At 40.5% G+C, this 21,857-nt stretch overlaps 1 protein-coding gene across 9 annotated transcripts in view; it reads left to right on the top strand.

Annotated features, from left to right (window-relative positions):
- The window catches only part of ANKRD55 (ankyrin repeat domain 55), a 491,618-nt gene that overhangs the window by 429,213 nt on the left and 40,548 nt on the right, over positions 1-21,857 (top strand). For all 9 annotated transcript variants that reach the window (XM_028119121.2, XM_028119119.2, XM_028119118.2 and 6 more), the window contains 2 exons: positions 8,609-8,739; positions 12,323-12,432. In XM_028119121.2, the coding sequence (XP_027974922.1) occupies positions 8,609-8,739; positions 12,323-12,432 (241 nt within the window). The remainder of the gene's footprint in view (positions 1-8,608; positions 8,740-12,322; positions 12,433-21,857) is intronic.

The raw sequence follows: 21,857 nt of genomic DNA, 5'->3' as shown, positions 1-21,857 counted from the left end.
GTGTGTGTGTGTGTACACACAGATGTTCACTCTTACTTATATTCAGCAGAGTGGTGGCAGTTCTAGCCAGTGCAAAAAGGCAAGAAAAGGAAATAAAAAGCATATCTATTGAAAATGAAAAAATAAAACTATCCCCTTTCACACAGCTTGATTGTCCACATAGAAAATCCTAAGGAAGCTACTAAAAAAACTTCTACAACTAAATAAGTTCAGCACTGTCACACTGTCCAGAAAAACAAATTATATTCCTGTATACCAGAAGTGAACACATGGACACCACAGTTAAAACCATAATACCATTTGGGATGCCTGGGTGGCTCAGTTGGTTAAGCGTCCAACTCTTGATTTCAGCTCAAGTCATGATCTCAGGGTTGTGGAATCAAGCCCTGCATCTGGCTCCATGCTCAACATCGAGGCTGCTTAAGAATCTCTCTTTCTCTCCCTCTGCCCCTCCCCCTACTCACTCTTTCTCTCTCTCTCTCACTAAAACAAACAAACAAAAACAAAACAAAAAAACTACAATACTATTTGAAATCACTCAACAAAGAATACTTAGGTGTGAATATAACAAAATATGTACAAGATTTGTATACTGAAAACTATAAAATGCTGATGACAGAAATCAAAGGAGATCTAAATAAATGGAGAGACATCATGCTCATGGATTAGAAGACTCAAGATAGTAAATATGCAGTGCTTTTCAAATTCATATACAGGTTTAATGCAATTTCTATCAAACCCCAGCAAGATTTTTTTTGTACACAGAATTATCTAAAATTATATAGAAAAGCCAAAGAATTATTAAAATTAAATCAGTTTTGAAAAAGAATAAGGTGCAAAGGAGAACTTAGGAAGATGGAGGAGTAGGAGGAACCCGAGCTCACCCGATCCCATGTTTACCAGATATCATCCACATCCAAGTCAATAAACTGGAGAGTGATCCAAAGACTGACAGAATAAACTCCACAACTAAATATAGAGAAAAAGCTGTCTCTGAAAGGTTAGGAAGGTCAGAAAGTTGGGGGTGGGGGTGGGGAAGCTACCTGCAGGAGGGAGAGTGCTGCACATGGAGAGGACACAGAAACAGGCCCTTACACAGGGAGCTCACACAGGGAAGACCGATCCCCATAAGGCTTTTTCCTTAAAAACCAGAGGGGCTGAATTCTGTGAGTTTTTAAAACCAGTGGGACTTGGAGCCTAGAGCTTTAAAAGTCAGCTGACTCAGCTCTGGGTGAGCTTGGGAGGGTAAGTGATAGCTGGCTTGACACCCTTAAAGAGACAGCAGACTATGTGGAGAGGCAACAACAAAATGGCAGCTTACATAATGTCAGGGGCAAGTGGGAGACAGATCTGTTCATACTGATTTCTGAAAATGAGGGAACTGGCAAGCACCATTTTCCTCCCCTGTCCCCCATTATAAACAGAGCCATCTGAGGGAGGTGGGGCTGCACAGACACTTGTAGTCTTGGCCCAGAGCTCAAGGCAAATTTTGTTAAAGCTTCGCACATGCCCTGCCCAGCAGCCAGGTACACAACTGTCACCTTGTGCCCCACCCAGCCACAGCACAGCACCCAGCCAGCCGCATGCCCCCTGATGCCAGGGCACAGCTTCCAGCCACCACAGTACTTCAGGAGATCCAGCATAAGACTTAACGGTCCAGTACAAATTTTGCTAACACTGCCATCCCATTCCCATGTGGGCATGTGGGCATGCTCCCTCAGAGCTGCCCTGCCTGGGTCCCACTAACACCACAGAGAGCAAGCACATCCCACAAAAGGCAGAGTCAGTGCAGAGGACTGCACTGAAAGGAAAAGTGACTCAGATGCAACAGCAGGGCATAAGCAGCACACAGGATGCTCTTCTGAAGGGCCAGGCTCTGGTAAACAGGGGACACTACACTGCAGGGCACTCCAGGATCTCCTTTTCATAAAGTCACTACTTTCAAGAACAAAAGACATAGCTGAGTTTCTTAACACAGAGAAGCAAACAAAATGAGGAGACAGAGAAATTTATCCCAACTGAAAGAACAGAATAAGGCCATGGCCAGAGATCTAAGTGAAACAAATTTAAGTAACATGTAGAGAATTTAAAGCAATGATCATACGGATACTCACCGAACTCGAGAAAAGAATGGAAGACACGAGTGAGACACTTAATACAGAGATAAGGAATAATGTAGCAAAGATAAAGAGCTTAGTAAACAAAATGAGAAATACTTTTGGTGGAATGAACAGCAGGATGGAAGAAACAGAGGAATGAATTAGTGACCTAGAAGACAGAGTAATGGAAAGTAATCAAGCTGAACAAAAGAGAGAAAAAATAATTGCACAAAACAAGAATAGACATAGAAACTCAGTGACTCCATAAACAATTACAGGAATCACAGAAGGAGAAAAGAGAGAAAAGGGGGCAGAAATTTTATTTGAAGAAATAATAGCTGAAAACTTCCCTAATCTGGGGAAGGAAACAGATATCCAGATCCAGGACAGAGAATTCCCATCAAAATCAACAAAAGCAGACCTACACCAGTACATATTGTAATTAAATTTGCAAAATATAGTGAAAAAGAAAAAAATCTTAAAAGCTGCAAGACAAAAGAAGTCAGTAACTTACAAGGGAAAGCCCATAAGGCTAGCAAGAAATTTCTCAATAAAAACTTTCCAAGCTGGAAGGGAATGGCTTGATAAATTGAAAGTGCTAAATGGGAAAAATCTGCAGCCAAGAATACTCTATTCAACAAGGCTGTCATTCAGAATAGAAGGAGAGATAAAGAGTTTCCCAGACAAACAAAAACTGAAGAGTTCATGACCACTAAACCAGCCCTGCAAGAAATATTAAAGGAGAGACCAAAAGTGACAGTTTAAAGGCAGGAAACACAAAAGCAGTAAAATGAATATTTCTGTAAAAAATCAGTCAAGAAACTCACAAAAAAGGGTATAAAATATAATAGCGTGTAACTAAAATGTGCGGAGAAGAGAAAAGAATACGTTCAAACTTAAATGACCATCAACTTAATATATACTGCTACATGCAAAAAAGGTTATATACAAACCAATATATCAAACCATATATCAAAAATCACTAATAAACATGGAAAGAATAAAGAGGAAAAAATCTAAATATATCACTAAAGAAAATCAGCAAAACATGAAAGAGAAAGACAAGAAAGGATCAGAGAAAATCTTCAGAAACAACTACAAAACAAGTAATAAAATGACAATAAATGTGTATCTATCAATAATAACTTTGAATGTAAAGGGACAAAACACTCCAATTCTGTCACATAGGGTGACAGAATGGATAATAAAAAAAACAGAGCATCTATATGCTGCCTACAAGAGACTCATTTCAGACCTAAAGACACCTGCAGTTTGAAAGTGAGGGGATGGAGAAACATCTATCATGCAAATGGATGTCAAAAGAAAGCCAGATAGTAATACATATATCAGACAAACGAGACTTTAAAACAAAAACTGTAAAACATAGAAAGAAACTATATAATAGTTATAATAATAAAGGGGACAATCCAGCAAGAAGAAGATATAACAATTATAAATATTTATGCACGCAACATAAGAGCACCCATTAATAACAAACAGAAAGGAACTGATCAATAATAATAAAATAATAGTAAGGGACTTTAACATCCAGCTTACATTAGTGATTAGATCATCTAACCAGAAAAATCAACAAGGAAATAATTGCTTTGAATGACACACTGGACCAGAAGGATTTAACAGATATATTTAGAACATTCCATCCTACAACAGCAGAATACCCATTCTTTTCAAATGCACATAAACATTCTCCATACCATGCATATTTTCTGACCACAATGCCATGAAACTAGAAGAACAAATCTGGAAAGATCACAAATACATGGAGGTTAAGTAATACGCTATTAAACAATGAATGGGTCAACCAGGAAATCAGTGGAGAAATTAAAAAGTACATGGAAACAAATAAAAATCGATACACAGGGGTGCCTGGGTGGCTCAGTTGGTTAAGCATCTGCCTTCAGCTCAGGTCATGATCCTGGAGTCCCAGGATTGAGCCCCACATCAGGCTCCCCGCTTGGGGGGGGAGTCTGCTTCTCCTTCTGCCCTTCACCTGACTCGTGCTCGCTCGCTCTCTCGCTCTCTCTCTGTCAAATAAATAAAATCTTTAAAAAAAAAATGCACAATGGTCCAAAACCTTTGGGATGCATCAAAAGTGGTTCTAAGAGGGAAGCTTATAGCAATGCAGGCCTACCTCAAGAAGCAAGAAAAATCTCAAATAAACAACCTAACCCTACACTTAAAGGAGCTAGAAAAAGAATAACAAAACCTAAAGCCAGTAGAAAGAAGAAAATAATAAATATTGGAGCAGAAATAAATGATATAGAAACTAAAAAAAAAAACAACAGATCAGTGAAACCAGGAGTTGTTTCTTTGGAAAAAAACTCAATAAAATTGATAAACTTCTAGCCAGACTTATCAAGAAAAAAAAAAAAAGACTCAAATAAAATCACAAATGAGAGAGGAGAAATAATAACCAACACCACAGAAATACATACAATTATAGAAGAATATTATGAAAAACTATATGCCAACAAATTGGACAACCTGGAAGAAATGGCTAAATTCCTAGAAATGTATAAACTGCAAAAACTGAAATGGGAAGAAACAGAAAATCTGAACAAACCAATAACCAGAAAAGAATCGGTATTCAAGAAACTCCCAACAAACAAAAATCCAGGACCAGATAGCTTTACAGGTGAATTCTACCCAACATTTAAACAAGAGTCAATATATATTCTCCTCAAACTATTCCAAAAATAGAAAAGGAAGGAAAACTTCCAAATTCATTCTATGAGGCCAGCATTACCCTGATACCAAAATGGGATAAAGACACCACTAAAAAGAGAACCACAAGCCAAAATCCCTAATGAACATAGATGCAAAAATCCTTAAGAAAATACTAGCAAACCAAATTCAACAGTACATTTTAAAAAATCATCCACAATCAAATGGACTTATTCCTGGGTTGCAAGGTGGTTCAATATTCACAAATCAATCAACATGATACATCACATCAATAAGAAAAAGGATAAGAACTATATGATCATTTCAATAGATGGAGAAAAAGCATTTGACACCAATTCATGATAAAAACCCTCAACAAAGTAGGTTTAGAAGGAATATACCTCAACAAAATAAAGGCCATCTATGAAAAATCCACAGCTAATATCATCCTCACTGGGGAAAAACTGAGAGCTTTTCCTCTATGTCAGGAATAAGACAAGGATGTCCATTCTCACCACTTCCATTGAACATAGTACTGGTAGTCCCAGGTACAGCAATCATATGAGAAAAAGGACTAAATCAGTAAGGAAGTAGTAAAACATTCACTATTTGCAGATGACATCATATTATATATAGAAAACTGAAAAGACTACACCAAAAAACTGTTAGAACTGATACATGAATTCAGTGAAGTTGCAGGGTATAAAATCAATGGACAGAAATCTGGTGTATTTCTCTATACCAATAATAAAGCACCAGAAAGAGAAATTAAGGTAGCAATCCTATTTGCAATTGCACCAAAAGCCGTGAGATACTTAGGAATAAACTAACCAAAGAAGTAAAAGACCTGTATTCTGAAAACTATAAAACACTGATGAAAGAAATTGAAGATGACACAAAGAAATGGAAAGCCTTTCCATGCTCATCGATTGAAAGAACAAATATTGTTAAAATGTCCATGCTGCTCAAAGCAATCTACACATTTAATGCAATCCCTATCAAAATACCAACAGCATTTTTTACAGAACTAGAGCAAACAATTCTCAAATTTGTATGGAACCACAAAAGACCCTAAATAACCAAAGCAATTTTGAAAAAGAAAACCAAAGCTGGAGGCATCATAATTCTGGACTTCCAGTTATATTATAGAGCTATAGTAGTCAAAACAGTATGGTACTTGCACAAAAGTAGACCTATAGCTCAATAGAACAGGATAGAAAACCCAGCAGTAAATCCACAACTATCTGGTCAATCTTCAATGAAGCAGGAAAGAATATCCAATGGGAAAGGGATAATCTCTTCAACAAATGGTATTGGGAAAACTGGATAGCAACACACAAAAGAAAGAAACTGGGCCACTTTCTCACACCATACACAAAAATAAATTCAAAATGGATTAAAAACCTAAATGTGAGACCTGAAGCCATAAAAATTGTAGAAGAGAACCTCTTTGACATTGGCTGTAGCAACTTTTTTCTAGATATGTCTCCTGAGGCAAGGGAAACAAAAGCAAAAATAAACTATTAGTACTACATCAAAATAAAAAGCTTCTGCACAGTGAAGGAAACAATGAACAAAACTGAAAGGTAACCTATGGAATGGGAGAAGATATTTGCAAATGACATATCTGATAAAGGGTTATTGTGCAAAATAGAACTTATAAAACTCAACACCCAAAAAACAAATGATCCAATTTAAAAATGAGCAGAAGACATGAACAGACATTTATCCAAAGAAGACATACACATGGCCAACTGACGATTGAAAAGATGTTCCTCATCACGTATCATCAGGGAAATGCAAATCAAAAGTACAATGAAGTATCACCTCACACCCATCAGAATGGTTAAAATCAACAGCACAAGATACAACGGATGTTGGCAAGGATGTGGAAAAAAAGAACCCTCATGTACTGTTGGTGGGAATGCAAACTGATGCAGCCACTGTGGGAAAAGGTATGGAGGTCCCCCCAAAAAGTTAAAAATAGAACTACCCTATGACCCTCAAAAATACAAAAACACTAACTCAAAGAAATACATGCCCCTGTGTTTATAGGAGCATTATTTACATAGCCAAGCTATGGAAGCAGCCCAAGTTTCCATGAATGGGTAAAGAAGATGTGGTATACACATACAGTGGAATATTATTCAGCCATAAAAAAGAAAGAAATCTTGCCATTTGCGACAACATGGATGGAGCTAGGGAATATAATGCTAAGCGAACTAAGTCAGAGAAAGACAAATACCATATGATTTCACTCATATGTAGAATTTAAGAAAAAGCAAATGAGCAAAGGGAAAAAAAAAGAGAGAGAGAGAGAAACCAAGAAACAGACTTTTAATTATAGAGAACACACTGATGGCTACCAGAGGGGAGCTGGGTGGGGGGATGGGTTAAAAAGGTGATGGGGATTAAGGAGGGCACTGGTCATGATGAGCACCGGGTGACGTATGGAAGTGTTGAATCACTATACTGTACACCTGAAACTAATATCACACTGTATATTAACTAACTGGAATTAAAATAAAAATGCTAAAAAAAAAGAAAGCAGGAGGAATCAGTCTGCCAAATTTCAAGACTTAATTGTATGGCTACAGAAATCAAGACTGTGGTAATGGCTGAGGGTTACACACATAGATTAATGGAAAAGAACAAAAAATTCAGAAATAGACTCACACAAATATACTCAACTGATCTCTGACAAAGGTGCAAGTGTAATTCAGTGGAAGAAAGCCTCTTCAACAAACAGTGCTAGAGCAATTCAAAACCCGCAAACAGAAAAACAAAGACAGAGGGAGGGAAGGAAGGTAGGAATGAGGGAGGGATGGAAGAAGGGAAAGAGGAGAGAGAGGAAGAAATAAAGAAGGAACTATTGTGACTAATGAAGACATAGTGCTTCACTGCTGCTTTTACCCAAAGAGCATTGGAAGGGAGAGATTTGCAGAGCAACTGGGTTGCCAGTGCAATCTTTCGGTGAGAACAGCGGTCCCACCATTTGTCCATTCTCAGGGATCTCCTGGGGTCACAGCTTGCAGGTTCGGAGGAAGAAGGTGTGAATCGCCAATGAAAAGACTTGTAAACAAGTCTCAGGTTGGCAAGGGACTGTGTCTGAGGTTTGGTTTCTTCACCTGAAGGAGTGTGAAGCACCTGGATTCTGCCTCACCAGGCTAGCTTGTTCCAGCAGGCCTACAAGTTAATCAGAATGTGTAATTTCATCTCTGTTTTTGTTCAGAAAGAAAAGACATGAAGAACCAAATGCCTTGGCTTATATTAATAACCAAAACAGAGAAGTATTTCAACAAAGGTGGACCCTTTCCTTAAGACTGTATGCAAGCTGAGGCTAGGCTGCCATCACTGCCGTTTATCACCCACCAGCTCTAATAAAAGTGTGCTGGAACTGTCTGCCTGGCTCGAGTTGCTTTCCAGACACTTCCAGATTCTACATTGTTCAAGCCAAGTGAGGATAAACCTGCCCGTTAGTCCCAAATTGTACTGATTCTCAAGGTAGTGATGAGGAATTTGTATCATTGGCACGAAATGTTTTAATCAACCAATTACTGCAAAATTACAGAAGATTTAATAGAGCTAGAAAAAAATACATAGTTTATATAAATGTAGCAACAATCATCTTCATTTCTCTTAGGTCCCATATATAACTGTAGCAACAATCATCTTCATTTCTCTTCAGTCCCATGTAGCTCAACAGCTGGGTTTGTGTTGAGGGCAGCTCATTTATCTGCAAAGAGCATATATGGGCAAAAAATTTTGCCCATAAATTTCACAAGTCAAATATTATTAAAGGCTATTGAAATGTCTCCTTCCAGGATGTACACCCTTGATGCATGCAGTTTCTGGACGTCAAGTGGACACAGTGAAGCTATTGTTGAAGATGGGGGCCAATATTAACATGCAGGATGCTTATGGTCGCACAAGTCTATGCCTGGCAACCTATCTGGTACCAACTCTGTCTTTGGTGGCTGTCAGGGAGTGGGGAGGGCTAAATGTGTTGTTATGGGGTCCCCCTTGTGGAAGAGTATTCTTGGATTTATGCAGCTAGCCAGTGGAAGCAGAATTTGAATCTTTGCTCTAATCATCTCTGACAATTATAGCACTACAAAGAGTTGGCTTTGTGGATCTGAGTCATTCTGGATCTTCCTAACAATCCTCCAAGATAGAGGCAATATTGCCATTACAGAAATTTTACTTTCCATCTTAACTGCATCAGAATTTGCTTTGGGGCATTTCTGGACATACTTGGTACTCCTTCTAAGAACACAGTCCATTAATACCCTGAGGGGGTGGTAGTCCTTGAAGCTACAGGTAACATTGTGGGGTAGGATCAGTTGCGTGGAAGCTGGAGAATATGGGGAACATTGGGAACTGAGAAAAGTGGGGAGGATAGGAGTAGGGGAGACATGTCAGGCTATTAAGTGGCAATACCAAGCATAGGACTCAACCCACAATCAATACTAAGTATAAAAATTATATAGAGTGAGTCCTCGTCAAGAGATTTCAGCTCAGCATTTTCTAACATTAGAGCGAGTTTGGTTAAGCTTTACTGAAAACCTTCAAGTTCCTCTCTTTTCAAATCCTCCCTCAAATCCTTCTAAGAAACCACAGGGCTACCCTGAGTCTATGTCAAGCAAGTTCTTAGTGCCACACGTGGGTCATCATTCTCCTTTACTCCAGTGAGGCTCCTGGAAATCTTCCTCTAACTATTGTTGCTGCCAAAGCAGATTCTTGGATTTGCTATTGCTGCCCATTGACAGCAGGGGATTTGCCCTGAACAAGCGCCACTGTCTTGCAACTGTCCTGCTGAAGTAGGAATGTCCCTTCCCCAAACACCACACCTTCCTGCCACGATCTAGCAGAGACTGCATGAGGCATTGCCCAATTCTTGCAGAGATTGTCTTTAGAAACTACTTTTTCTTTTTCTATTTGCATGTCCTCTTTCTCTAGGACTTAGACATGAAACTAGAAAGAATTTTTCAAAGTGCTGGAGTACTTGTTTCAAATGCACTTTCCAGGAGTACACCCTAGACCTCCTGAGTCAGACACTGTGAGCAGACACGGGTAGTGGGGGGGCGGGGGAGGTGTCTGCATGTTAAAGAAACCTCCCTGGCCATTTTTGTACTCACTTAAGTTTGAAAACCACTGGTCTATGAGTACTCATATCTCAGAGAGACACAGGAATCCCCTTCTAGCCCCTTCCCTTCTGAAGCATGCCCTAATAACTGCTCCTGCAATGAAGGAGGAGTTTTTTTTTTCTTTTTTTCTTTTTTTTTGTATCCAAGCTAAGGAGAAGGGAAAATTTGGATCAGGGGGTGGAGGAAGTGAATAGAGATGGTTTCTAAAGTTGACTGCTACTTGCATAGAGAATAGACGGAAACCAAGCTGCACTTCATTCAAAATTCTAAAGTTCCAGGATTGGGAAGAGGTATCTTGTAGATCAGAGTGAATAATGAGCCTAGAGAGGTGCTCCCTTTGCAGATAGCTCTTCCTAGGAATGCATTTTAAGGAGCTACATGAGGGAAATAGGCCTGCATGACAGCATGTGGCATCGCCCTGTTAATGATGGCCCCTCTTCTTTGTGGTAACCGAAGGAAGGACCCATCCCTGTTTCTTATGAGGCTCCCTGGGAAGGGTGAGGGGTGGTCCTGGGGATTGCATTGTGGAGCCCACCACTCCCTTCTAGCAACATTTGAATTCAAGTATTAAAAGAGAAACTTGGGAAAGCGGGCACTTAGAAATTAAGTGTCCATCACAGCTCCAAACTCAATATACAAATATACTTACCATGGATGTGTAACCTTAGGCAAATCACTCTACCTCTTTGTGCCTCCTTCCTCATTTGTAAAGTGTAGTAAAAAATAATATCCTATGTGTATCACAGGTGAAAGAGAAACACATGTGGAACCACCCAGCACATAGTGAAAAATGTACTTGCTGGTTCTGAATAGTGACCACTGGTTTCAAGTATATTCAGTGATTTTCTGATTTCTTTTCTGAAGAAAAAAAGAAAACCACATACACACAGTTCCAGGAAATGTTGCAAAATGACAAATATGTTTCAAACCCTCCCCCATCAGATCTGTTTTCAAAAACTATAAAACTTAGGCAACTCTAAAATTTGTCCAGCATGCCTTTCTTTTGGATTTCCCAGTCATATTTTTTCTTTTAATTAGAGATCTTGATGACTTGGACGTTAGAAACTAAAACCAGATTTAATACATTAGGAAACTATAACTCAAGACTGAACAACATTTGCTTCTACTTAAGACGTATATTATCGGTCAATTGAAAACGATATTCAATATTAGAACCTATGAATGTGCTCTTACTGAAAGATTTTTTTCCAGAATTTCCAGAACCAAAAGCTTCTTTTCTTATTATCTTTCTTCTCCTTTCATTTAGTAACATTTTGATTTTCATTGCTTCCAGTATTGTGAGGGAAAATCAGTCATTCTCATCTGACTGGGTAGTCTTGAAGCTTAACTATACAGGAATGGAGGAAGGTGGGAGAGAGAGTTATATATATTATTCTTCATAATAATAGTTTCATCTACATATATGTCTCCTCATAATTGAATGAGTAACCCCAGTGGCTCTGGATGAATGTAGGAGGCACTCTCCTTAGCCAAACTTGGTTATCAGTAGGGTTGAGTCAGTTACTTAAAGTAATATAGAACAGAAAGTGAGGGAGGACTAGCTGTCCATTTTATCTGCCCTTTGAAATGAGAGATAGTGGGGAAATGACCCAGCCATAAGTGCTAACCAAGAAGGCGACAAGCATGAGCTGCAGTAATATCACTCTCAATCTGGAGAATCAGTGGACCGCAGGGAGTTTACATGAAGTTTCTTGGGGGAATTCATAGTGAGCGAAACACAACTAAAGGGAACACTTAGAGGGTTCTGGTGATAGCCCCATATTCAGCATCAGAAAAATCATTCAACAAGACGGCAGGGACCCAGCCATTGGATTAGGCCTCAGGTTAGGGTTCTAGATATTGGGAGGAGACAGACTAGAATAAGCAAAATATTATCCTCGTGGTTACTAGAAGGGGAACTTGGAAAAGTGGACCAAAGCTTGTTTGTCAGATATAGATAAACTGAGGCACAGAGTGGCAACTGGAACTCAAAAATGACATAGGAGCCGAATTTTTGGAATTGGACCATGGCACCTGGGTCAGACCATTGACAAGCATGATTTGGAGCTAAGCCCATAGAATGAGAGGCTAGAGCTACTATGTGCCACATTTAGCCCTAAGAACTCAGTATAAAAGTGGAAAACAGCAAGTAAGAAATGGGAAATGGGAGACAGGGGAGAGAGTCTAGGAAACTCAGGAATCCACACCTCAAGACCTTCAGCCTTCTGTTGAAGTGCCTAAATTGGAGTTGTGATCCTTAACCACTTCAAATCAATAACACATGTTTTTAGCCACACTGAAGAAGAAAGAGAAAGAAAATTGGAGAAAGTTTGTTGGTCTATGTTATACCAGGCTCTGTTGTATAATGACACAGTTGCTCTTGTATTTCAGGGTTGGCTGGAAGGCTGTGTGAGTCTGCTTAGAAATGGTGCCAAGCACAATATCCCAGATAAAAATGGCCGTCTGCCACTGCACGCTGCCACTGCTGAGCCCGACGTGAGGTAAGTAGCCAGGTTCACACAATGCGCACACTGGGAGGGACTTAGCTTGGATTAGAATGTAACTTAATCAGCCCTCAGTGGTGAATAAAAACAAAACCTGTCCATTTTTTTGGAGTTGTAGCAGACAGGACCACATTTCAGTCAATCAAAATATCCTGGAAGAATCTTAAACTCTAATCTCAATTCCCCCCCCCCCATTTCAATAAAACCCTTTCCTCCTAATCTCTGATTTAAGAAATGCTATTTTTCATTATCTGAATTCATATATTCATTCAATCAGGCAGTTATTGATTCAATAACTGTTGAGTGCTTATCATGGACCAAGTGCTATTCTATGCCCTAGGGGTTCCCAGTAAGCATGACAGTGTCTCTGACCCACAGAGCTTACACTCTACTGAAGGAGCTAACTGGCATACTAGTAAACAAATAAATAGGGTAATTTCAAAACAAATAGGATAATTTCAAATAGTGGGGAGGGGAGTGGAAAAGCACTGACTGGGCATAAAGATTCGTGTCTGAAGTCAGAGTCATGCCAACATTCTTTTTCAAGATTTGTTTATTTATTTTAGAGAGAGTAGGGGAAGGGCAGAGGGAGAAGGAGAGAACTCCCAAGGAAACTCCCCACTGAGCGGAGCCTGATGAGGCGCTCATCCCAGGACACCAAGATCATGAACTGAGCTAAAATCAAGAGTCAGACACTTAACTGATTGAGCCACCCAAGTGCCCCGGAGTCATGCCAACATTTATGGGTTGGAAGGAGGCAAGGGACCCAGCAAAGTAGAGTGAGACAGGGAAATGAGTGGGTTAGAAGGAAAACCAGGCGTCTGAGCTGCTGGGAGCTGTATGAAGAAATATACTCAAAAGAAGTTGGATGATCAAGAGAGTCACATTTTTGTAAGACAATTGAGCAACAAAGGAAAAAGTTTTGTCCAGACCAAGTATAGCTTCCCCAATCCTCTGTGTCTAAAAGGCCTCAGTCTACAATCTTTTGAAAGCCCCTTGGAGCACCTAATAACAGCATTTCCTACTGTGGAATCAGCAACATTCTGGGCACTTCCTTAACCTCTGCAGCATAGAACATGCCTCTGACAGGAATTTAGCATTCCCCAGAGCTAGGTGTAGGCCAGCACCACAGAGGGGCATTCTGGGAGCCTCATCCTCTAGAGCCTGTGTCCAGAACTAAAACTAAAGCTCTGTGGGGGTTCATGAGACCAAGGTTGAGAGGTAACAGGATTTCTTCATTTCATTCTGTTTTACACTAAAAGGGTTTGGGAAATTCCAGAACTAATCCCAACCAAGCATTGCCTCTTGTTATCATTGGATTATATCCAGGAATAATAAAGAACTAGGATTTACTCAAAGCCCAACAAAACAAGGAAGTTTAGAGAAGAAACGGCAAGCTCAGAACTAACAATCAATAGACATCATAAAGGGATGACTCCTCTTTGATGAATTGGGAAAAAGAAAGAATGACTTTTCTAGACAGCCCACAAAAATATTTAGTCACAAAATCACACTGTTTTCCCAAGAATAATCTTTAAAAAACTATATTTAAAAAATATCTTTAAGACTATTCTGCCTTGATTGGCTCTACTTCTTGGTTCTACCTGCCTCCCCCAGTGATCATTTTAAAATCTGCCTGATTCTGGAAGATATATGACTGCTTTTCTTATGGTGATTATAGCTTTTGTAACACATTAAACCCAAAGCTTTCATGTTTTAACACAGGAAGAGCTTTGTCCAATGTAGGTATTCCTGGATTGGGGGTGGCTCCCCTCCACATGGTAACTCAGGGATCTAAGTTTCTTCCATCTTGTGGCTCCACCATCCTCTAGGATCAAAGAATTCTCTTTATTCAGCCTGGGAATGGGGAAAGAGTAATGTGGAGATGCCCCCCCTTATTTCTTTAAAATCTCAGCTTTTGATACAATTCACTTCTGCTCACATTCTTTTAATAAGGACTAGTCATTTACCATACTGGTCCTATACTACACATGGGTATAAGGAGCACTTGGGAATATAGAATAGAATCCACCTCCTGGTAATGACTCTAATCCAAGAAAGGAGGTCATAAATTTTGGTGAAAGCTGTCATCATGCCATTGCACCTGAGGGGTGAACCAAGACTTGTCAGTCAAAATCACACTCAAGGTCAATTTGGTCAGTTGATTAGGCTCATCATCTCAAATCACTACAGTAATAAATTGAACACCAATCCAACTGTACTTCCTCTTTGTGGACATATTAGTCTATTTCTTATTATGCCCAGCAATGGCCCTAAATCTCCTAGGATTTACATTACATCACTATAACTGAGATAACACAGAGTTGTTGTTCCCCCTTCTCTTGACATTATACCTAATGACCCAGCCACCACCTTCAGAAGAGCTGAAGCCAGAAAAATAAACATCCTTCTGTGTGCTGATGATACAGTTTTATTGTCCTAAATGGACACTTTGCTGATTCTGGAAGATAAAATCCTGCTTTAGTTATGATAATACTAGCTGCAGTAACTAGGTTAAGATTAACTATTCCAAAACCATCATTTGTGGTAAATGTTCTCCAAAAATGAATTGGGTTAAACCTCAACAACTCATATAGCAAAGCAACTGGCTTTGTTACCTAGAGAACATTTAGAAACTAGCTTGCCTTAAAGAATTCCCTCTGGAATTACATTGCTTAAAATTAGATATTTTATCATTGTTTTATGAGAAAAGTTATGTCCATGTCAGGGTTTGATAGCATCTGCATTCAGTGTTTTAAGCAGAAAGCAGCCAAGCCAAGCTCTCTGGGACAAAAGTTGGCCTTCTCTCTTCCATTTGTTTGTTTGTCAGCATGAAATTGTGATTGTTTTCTGGAAAAAAAAAATTGGTCTGGCTTGTGGGTACTTCTTAATCCTACAGACACAGTGCAGAAGGAGTGACCTTCCATTAGGCCATGCAAACCTGTTTGCTTAATTTTCCTAAGTGGATACAACTTTAGGCTGGTTCAGCTAACCACTAAGCTATATAGGCCTGCGTTTACAATGAGGAGGAAAAGGAGGACAAATAGCACTGATTATTTACCATGTTCTGAGCAAAGTTCTGAGTGCTTTCCATGTATTATCTCACCTAATCTTGACCACACCATTATGTGATAGGTATCTCTATCCCCATTTTATAGATAAGGAAGCTGAGGCACTAAGAAGGTAATTTATTATGTGTGAGGATAAGTAACCTGCCCAGGGGACTTGCTAGGCTCCTCGGATCCACTGCTGTGGACCCTATAGAATGTATTTTAATGGCCACATTCTGTCATTAAGCCCTACCTTAAGAAGCTTTACAAAATTCCTTATTGTCTCATTGTCAGGAAATACTTTGTTTGTCATAGCATCTAAAAAATGAGAAGCCACAAAAAATATATCTACTAAAGGAGGAATTGCTGTGCTGCTTCTGATAAATTATTTATTTTTACTATGTGGACACTGTGACTTATGATTATGTTTTTCTCTCTGTATGTTTAAAAAACCCAAAGCCCAATTTGTATCCCACCTTTGGAACACATGTAGGACCATAATTGCATCGTCTTTATCCGCCCTTGTTTTCTCTTTGTCTAGTTTCTTTACTTGCAATCTTGTTTTACTATATGTATCTGAAAACCACCTAAAATCCTTTTTGGATTGAGGTAAAGGGTGGACAGGCGTGCAAGCTCTGTAGTCAGATTGACTGAGTTTGAATCTGGTCCACCTCTTAATGACCATATTAACTTATCAAGACTCAGCTAGCTTTCTTTCCTAGAAAGTATGAATAACACAGTATTTATCTCATAGTAAATAGGCAGAATAAATGAGAAAACATGTGAGAAGGACCAAACACTGTCAATCATCACTGTTCAATAAGTGTCGGTGATAATGATGATAGTAGTGATGATCATGATGAAAGGTAGATAGAAATAAAGAGATACCATAGATCAATGCTAAAGAATGAATCCCTGCTATTCCCATCTCATCAGTTCTCACCCCAGTCTTTCTTACCTTAGCACACACAGGTCCGCAAAAAATATGTCCATACATACAGGTGTGTCGGGGAGGAGGAGTTTCCTCTACCCTTCAGAGTTCTTCTAGCTGGACTAAGCACCAAATTGACAAGAGACAGATTCACAGGAAAAACTAAAATTTTGTAGCATATGTACTGGGAATCCACACAGACATGGAAATTCCAGAGACAGTCAAGCAACATGATACTTATCTAAGGAGAGGGGTTGGGGTCTGAGCATACAAAGGGAAGGAAGGCCATTAGAAGGAAGGTGAGAGGAGATGTTTGGAAAACAAAGATTGAGCTATTAGACAGGTAAGTTTCTTAGGTAAAAGGGAATCTCTGTTAATAGCTCACTTCCCGGTAAAGGCAGGCAGTTGAAGGGGAGCTAAAGAGCTTTTTCTGAATCTACTGAGTTTTGATTGCTTTTAACTCAAAGTAATGTCCATGCCAAAGTAGACCATCTTGGGGTGGCCTGCCTTTGGCCCCTACAAGACTGTTGCTAGACTTTAGAATCCAATGAACATCAAACTCAACCATTCAGCTCCCCTGAAACTCCCTTCCCTACCTTGCTAGTGCACATTCATCTCTACTTGTCCCCTGATCATAAACATATGTATGGGCCACATTATGTCCTTGTACTCAGGTATTCATACTCATTTTAAAATCTACTAACCCTTAGATTTCCAAATAGCATGATCCTTCTACTCAGTGCTCAACTGGAGGTTATTTAGAGTGAAGCCTCAGACTGTAGCTGCTTATAAACAAGCCAAGGGGACACCTCAATTAGCCCTTTGCCCCCAGCAAGATTCTGTGATGGAAACAACTCACGAACAAACCAGCCAGTTCCAATACACCGCCTTAGCTAAGCTGCAGCTCAGTGGGGATTTAAGCTGATGCAGGAATAAGGGATTTATAATTACGAACACGAAAGCAAGTTGGTGGATAAAAGCAAAGGAGTGCAGGTTTTATCTCATGGTTCCCTTTCCTGCTTTGAACCCTCAGCTTCTCAGTAGGTCCATATTTTCTTCCTTTCAGCTTCCCATGGCTTTTCTTGCTTCCTTGGCTTGGACATTTGGAGGGCCCCAGTGTGAAAGAGGGGGCATGATCGTTAAGATGAAGCTCCAAAGAGAAAGGAGTTGTGTTTGTACAACGCTGCACATGCTAGCATTGGAAGGCAAGCAGCGATTTCTTCTGAAAGCAGTCACAGGGCTCTCTGAAAGTCTTTTTCATGGTCTCCATGGTTACTGGCAGATTCTTTTTTTTTCCCTGCCAGAGTGCCTGCGGCTCTGCCTCTTTTCATGGCTCTTGATGACAGACAGAGGGAGGAAGGAAATTATTTCTTTGGAGTCCTGTTCTCGAGGTACAAGGTGATATATTCTAACCTGTGGGTGGGTGTTATACTACGGGATACTCTCACATCGGCAGCTTTAGGAACAGGAAGACAGACAGCTAGCTTAGAGACCCTTTTCCCCAGTCATCACTGTGCTGGCCAGATTCAGGGCTGAGAGCCCAAGGAGCCAGCAAAACAGAGAAGCCCACAGAGACAAGCTGCCCTCACCCCAGCACACACCTAGCTGATCTCTCTCTGTCCTCCCAATCACCTCATGGAGATCAGGGGATCCCCAAACATAAAGAGTAGGAGCTTTTTAAAAAATTATTAAATTAGGGGTGGCTGAGTGGCTCAGTTGGTTAAGAGTCCAACTCTTGGTTTTGGCTCAGGTCATGATCTCAGGGCCATGAGATCCAGCCTTGCATGGGCTCTGTGCTGGGCATGGAGCCTGCTTGAGATTCTCTCTCTCTCCCTCTGCCTACACGCCACACACACACTCTCTCTCTCAAAAAAAAAAAAAGATTATTAAATTATAGAGAACTTATTACAGCATGTAAATGTCATTCTAAGTGCTTTGTATGTATTGACACACTTAAAATCACAACAGATCTTTAAGAAGTAGGTGTTATTATTATTTCTATTTCAAAGATAAGAAAATATGGGCACTGAGAGTTTCCTAGCTTGCCTAAGTTTACTGGCTGGCTGGTAATGGAGCAGGGATTCTAATGGCCCCAGCATTTGTTGTCTTACCACTCACCATGCTACCTGTCTGGGAGTGCTCCTGCTGGGCATCTGCACCTGCTGTCCTGCTACCTGGGATAAGGTAGGCTTTGCACTGCTTCCTAGAGAATTGAGAACAGGACAGAGCCGGTGCTAATAAGAGACTAGGCTGGGGGTTGTGGGGGAAATATTCCTGAGCCACCTTAGCACAGAACGAGAGCTCTGAGAAAACAAAACTAAGAGGTCTGTGAGTCCTCTGGTAATTAAGACAGATGTGGGACCAGCATCTGGCAGATGACCCCCGTACCATGGAACAGCACAGAAGCCCCAGGCTGGAAACTAAACACCTGCTTTCTAGTCCAGTCTGGATCACCACCACAGCAATGCATGATGGGCCTGCAAGCAAGGTAAGGGCTCATGTCATTTGCTCTCACAAAAAAAGAGAGCGAGAGAGAGCATACTTATCTGTAAATTTGTGTCCATCTTTGAAAATTGATGAATCTGAGACACTTAGGAATCAAATGGAATCAAGCAATATAGATTGGCATGTATCAATTGGTCATAAGAGGAAAGTCATGGAATAATAGAGGGTAACTGTAGAAAGCTTCATGGAAGACTACTGAAAATTACCTCACAAGAGATAGTAACAGAATTCCCCACTTCCACCTGCCCACCCCCCAAAACAGGAAAATGTTCCACCCCTAGGCCGGAGGGACAAGGAAGGGAGCTGTTATTGGAACCTGCTGAGAGTCTTGGCTGGAGAAGAGGATCCACCTGGCAGGAGCCATGGCCTTTGGTAAAGAAAAGAAGTCATGGTCAGAAAAGGAAGTGGCTTCCCCCCCTCTCTCCTGCCAGTTCTCCTGGCCAAACCCAGAAAGAAGTCAGAGGGCAAGGGAGCCTGCACGATAAAGACATTGCAGGTCAATCTCAGAGTAGAACATTGAAGGGTAGCAAATGGATTTGAGAAGCAAATAGAGAAATATCCAGGTACAGGATTCATCCCATGACCCTGGCATCCCCAGGATGTGACAAGAGGTCTTGCTCTCCCCTCCCTCATTCCCATCTGGTCAGCACCCAACTTCCTTCAGTGTGATCACTGCTCTGGAGCAGCCCCAGAAGATGCTGTCTGGCTACATATGATCTCAGTCTGCTTGGGGTTAGCCAAGGATAACCAGATTGGACCACAGCCGACCTCTTGCCTTTCCCTCCCACTCTCCCCCCACACTTCAGACCAAATGAGCCCTAGAGATTGGACAATGGCCAGTAAAGAGATAGAAGAAAATCAGTTACTAGTTGCCTTCCAGCCTTATAAAGCAACTATAAGGGAAAATATATCCAGTAGTGAAATATAATTACCAAGATAAACACAGCGTTATCCACAAGTGCAATTACTTTTATAGCCTCATCCCACTAGATGGAGGAATTTTAGAATTCAGAAAGCTTGCATTTAGAGCCACTCTTCTTTTCAAGTCGGTGTACTAAGAGCTTTATGCCTGTTATGGTATTCAGTCCTTACCACCTGTTATCCCCATGCTGTTATCACCATGATAAACATGAGGATACAGAAGCTCAGAGAGGTCACGCGGTAGTGAGGGCAGAATTAAATCACAGCATTATCCTGGCTCCCCAAAAGACAGTGATAAGATTTAAACCTTAGGCTTCCTGGTTATTTCACCTCCACAGCAAACAACTAGAAGGGCACCCCTAGTTAAGCTCTCTTTGTGTTACATTTACCACTAATGCAACATAATCGGTCCCACTTTCTTTTCTTCTGTTGTAGGTAGCAATTTAACACCCAGGACTACATGTCACCTAAGCTGAGAGACAATGAAAATCTGACTGGGGGAAAGGCTAAACCATTTCATTTTTTCAAATACTCCTTCCAAAATTAATTTCCTTCACTGTCTCCCCATAGACATGCCTTTATCATCTTGATTGGGTATGTTAGATTGGTAGGACTTCCATAACAGAACTGCAAAGACCGGATGGCTTAAGCAACAAAAATCTATTTTTTCAAATTTCTGGAGGCTGGAAGTTCATGAGTGAGGTGCCAGAAGGGTTGGCTTTCTCTGAGTCTTCTTTCCTTGTCTTGCAGATAATCACTCGCCTGAGGCCTTTTTACATGGTCTTTCCTCTGTGAGCCCCTGCACCTGGTGTGTTTCTGTAGGCCCTAATCTCTTCTTCTGAGAACATCAGTCAGATTGGATTAGGACCCACCCTAATGGCTTCATTTTAACTTAATTACTCTTTAAAGGCTCAGTCTCCAAATACAGTCACATTCTGAGGCATTGGAGGTCAGAGCCAAATGAATTTGGAGGTTGTTGGTGGGGTGGGGGGGACAATTCAGTTCATAGCAATGAGTATCCATTGATTAATTTATTCAGTACCTTTCTCAGTGGTTTTCAGACCTGTTTACTAGAATTTCCTGAACAGCCCTTTTAAACTGTGAAAGCTGAGCTTCTCTCCAGACCTACTGAGTCAGAAACCCTGAATATAGAATCCAGGTATTTGTGGTTTTAAAAAATTTCCCCTGGAGATTCTGAGATGGAGCCAGGGTTAAAACTTCTAGGGTTGGGGCGCCTGGGTGCTTCAGTCGGTTAAGCGTCTGCCTTCAGCTCAGGTCATGATCCCAGGGTCCTGGGATCGAGCCCCTCATTGGGCTCCTTGCTCATCAGGTGAATCTTTCTCCCCTTCCCTCCCCTCTGCTCATGCTCTCTCTCACTCACTCTCTCACTCAAATAAATAAATAAAATCTTAAAAAAAAAAAAACACTTCTAGGGTTAAGTGTTCTAGAAATAACACTTGCTGTGTTCCAGGCATGCTGTAAATACTGTATGCATTAAGTCATTTAATCCTCACACTGACCTATAAAGTAGGCACTTTTCATTAACTCCATTTTACAGATGAGGACGGTTAGGCATAGAGAGGGTAAGATACTTGCCTGTGGTCACAAAGCTGGTCAGTAGCAGGGGCTGGGATGTGAACCCGCACAGTCTGGCTCCAGATTCTGGGTCCCTAACCTCTGCACTCAGCCACTTCTCTCCCATAATGTTGACTGCCGTCAACCAAGTGTGGGACCCAACTGAGATAAAAACTTGAACTTGAGAATCACTGATAGTTGTTTCACACTGATTAGTGTCATTTCATGCTTAGATATTTGTATGTTTTATAAAAAATAAGCGAAGTTGTAAATGCTGTCTCCTTATATAATCTATACATTTAAAAGGCACAACCCATGTACTGATGGTGAAGCAATTTGAAAGCATTGTATACAGTTAGGTAAAAGAATAAAGAATAAGTACTAGAGGACTTTAGTTCTTCAATGCACGCATAGGTACACAGGTCTGGTGAATAATATAA

This window comes from Eumetopias jubatus, unplaced genomic scaffold (assembly GCF_037043125.1).
Source record: "Eumetopias jubatus isolate StellerSeaLion01/CBP00866 unplaced genomic scaffold, mEumJub1_p1.0 scaffold_5, whole genome shotgun sequence".
NCBI classification, from domain to species: Eukaryota; Metazoa; Chordata; class Mammalia; order Carnivora; family Otariidae; genus Eumetopias; species Eumetopias jubatus.
Note: the sequence above shows the minus strand (reverse complement) of the source record. Positions and strands in the feature narration are given on the sequence as shown.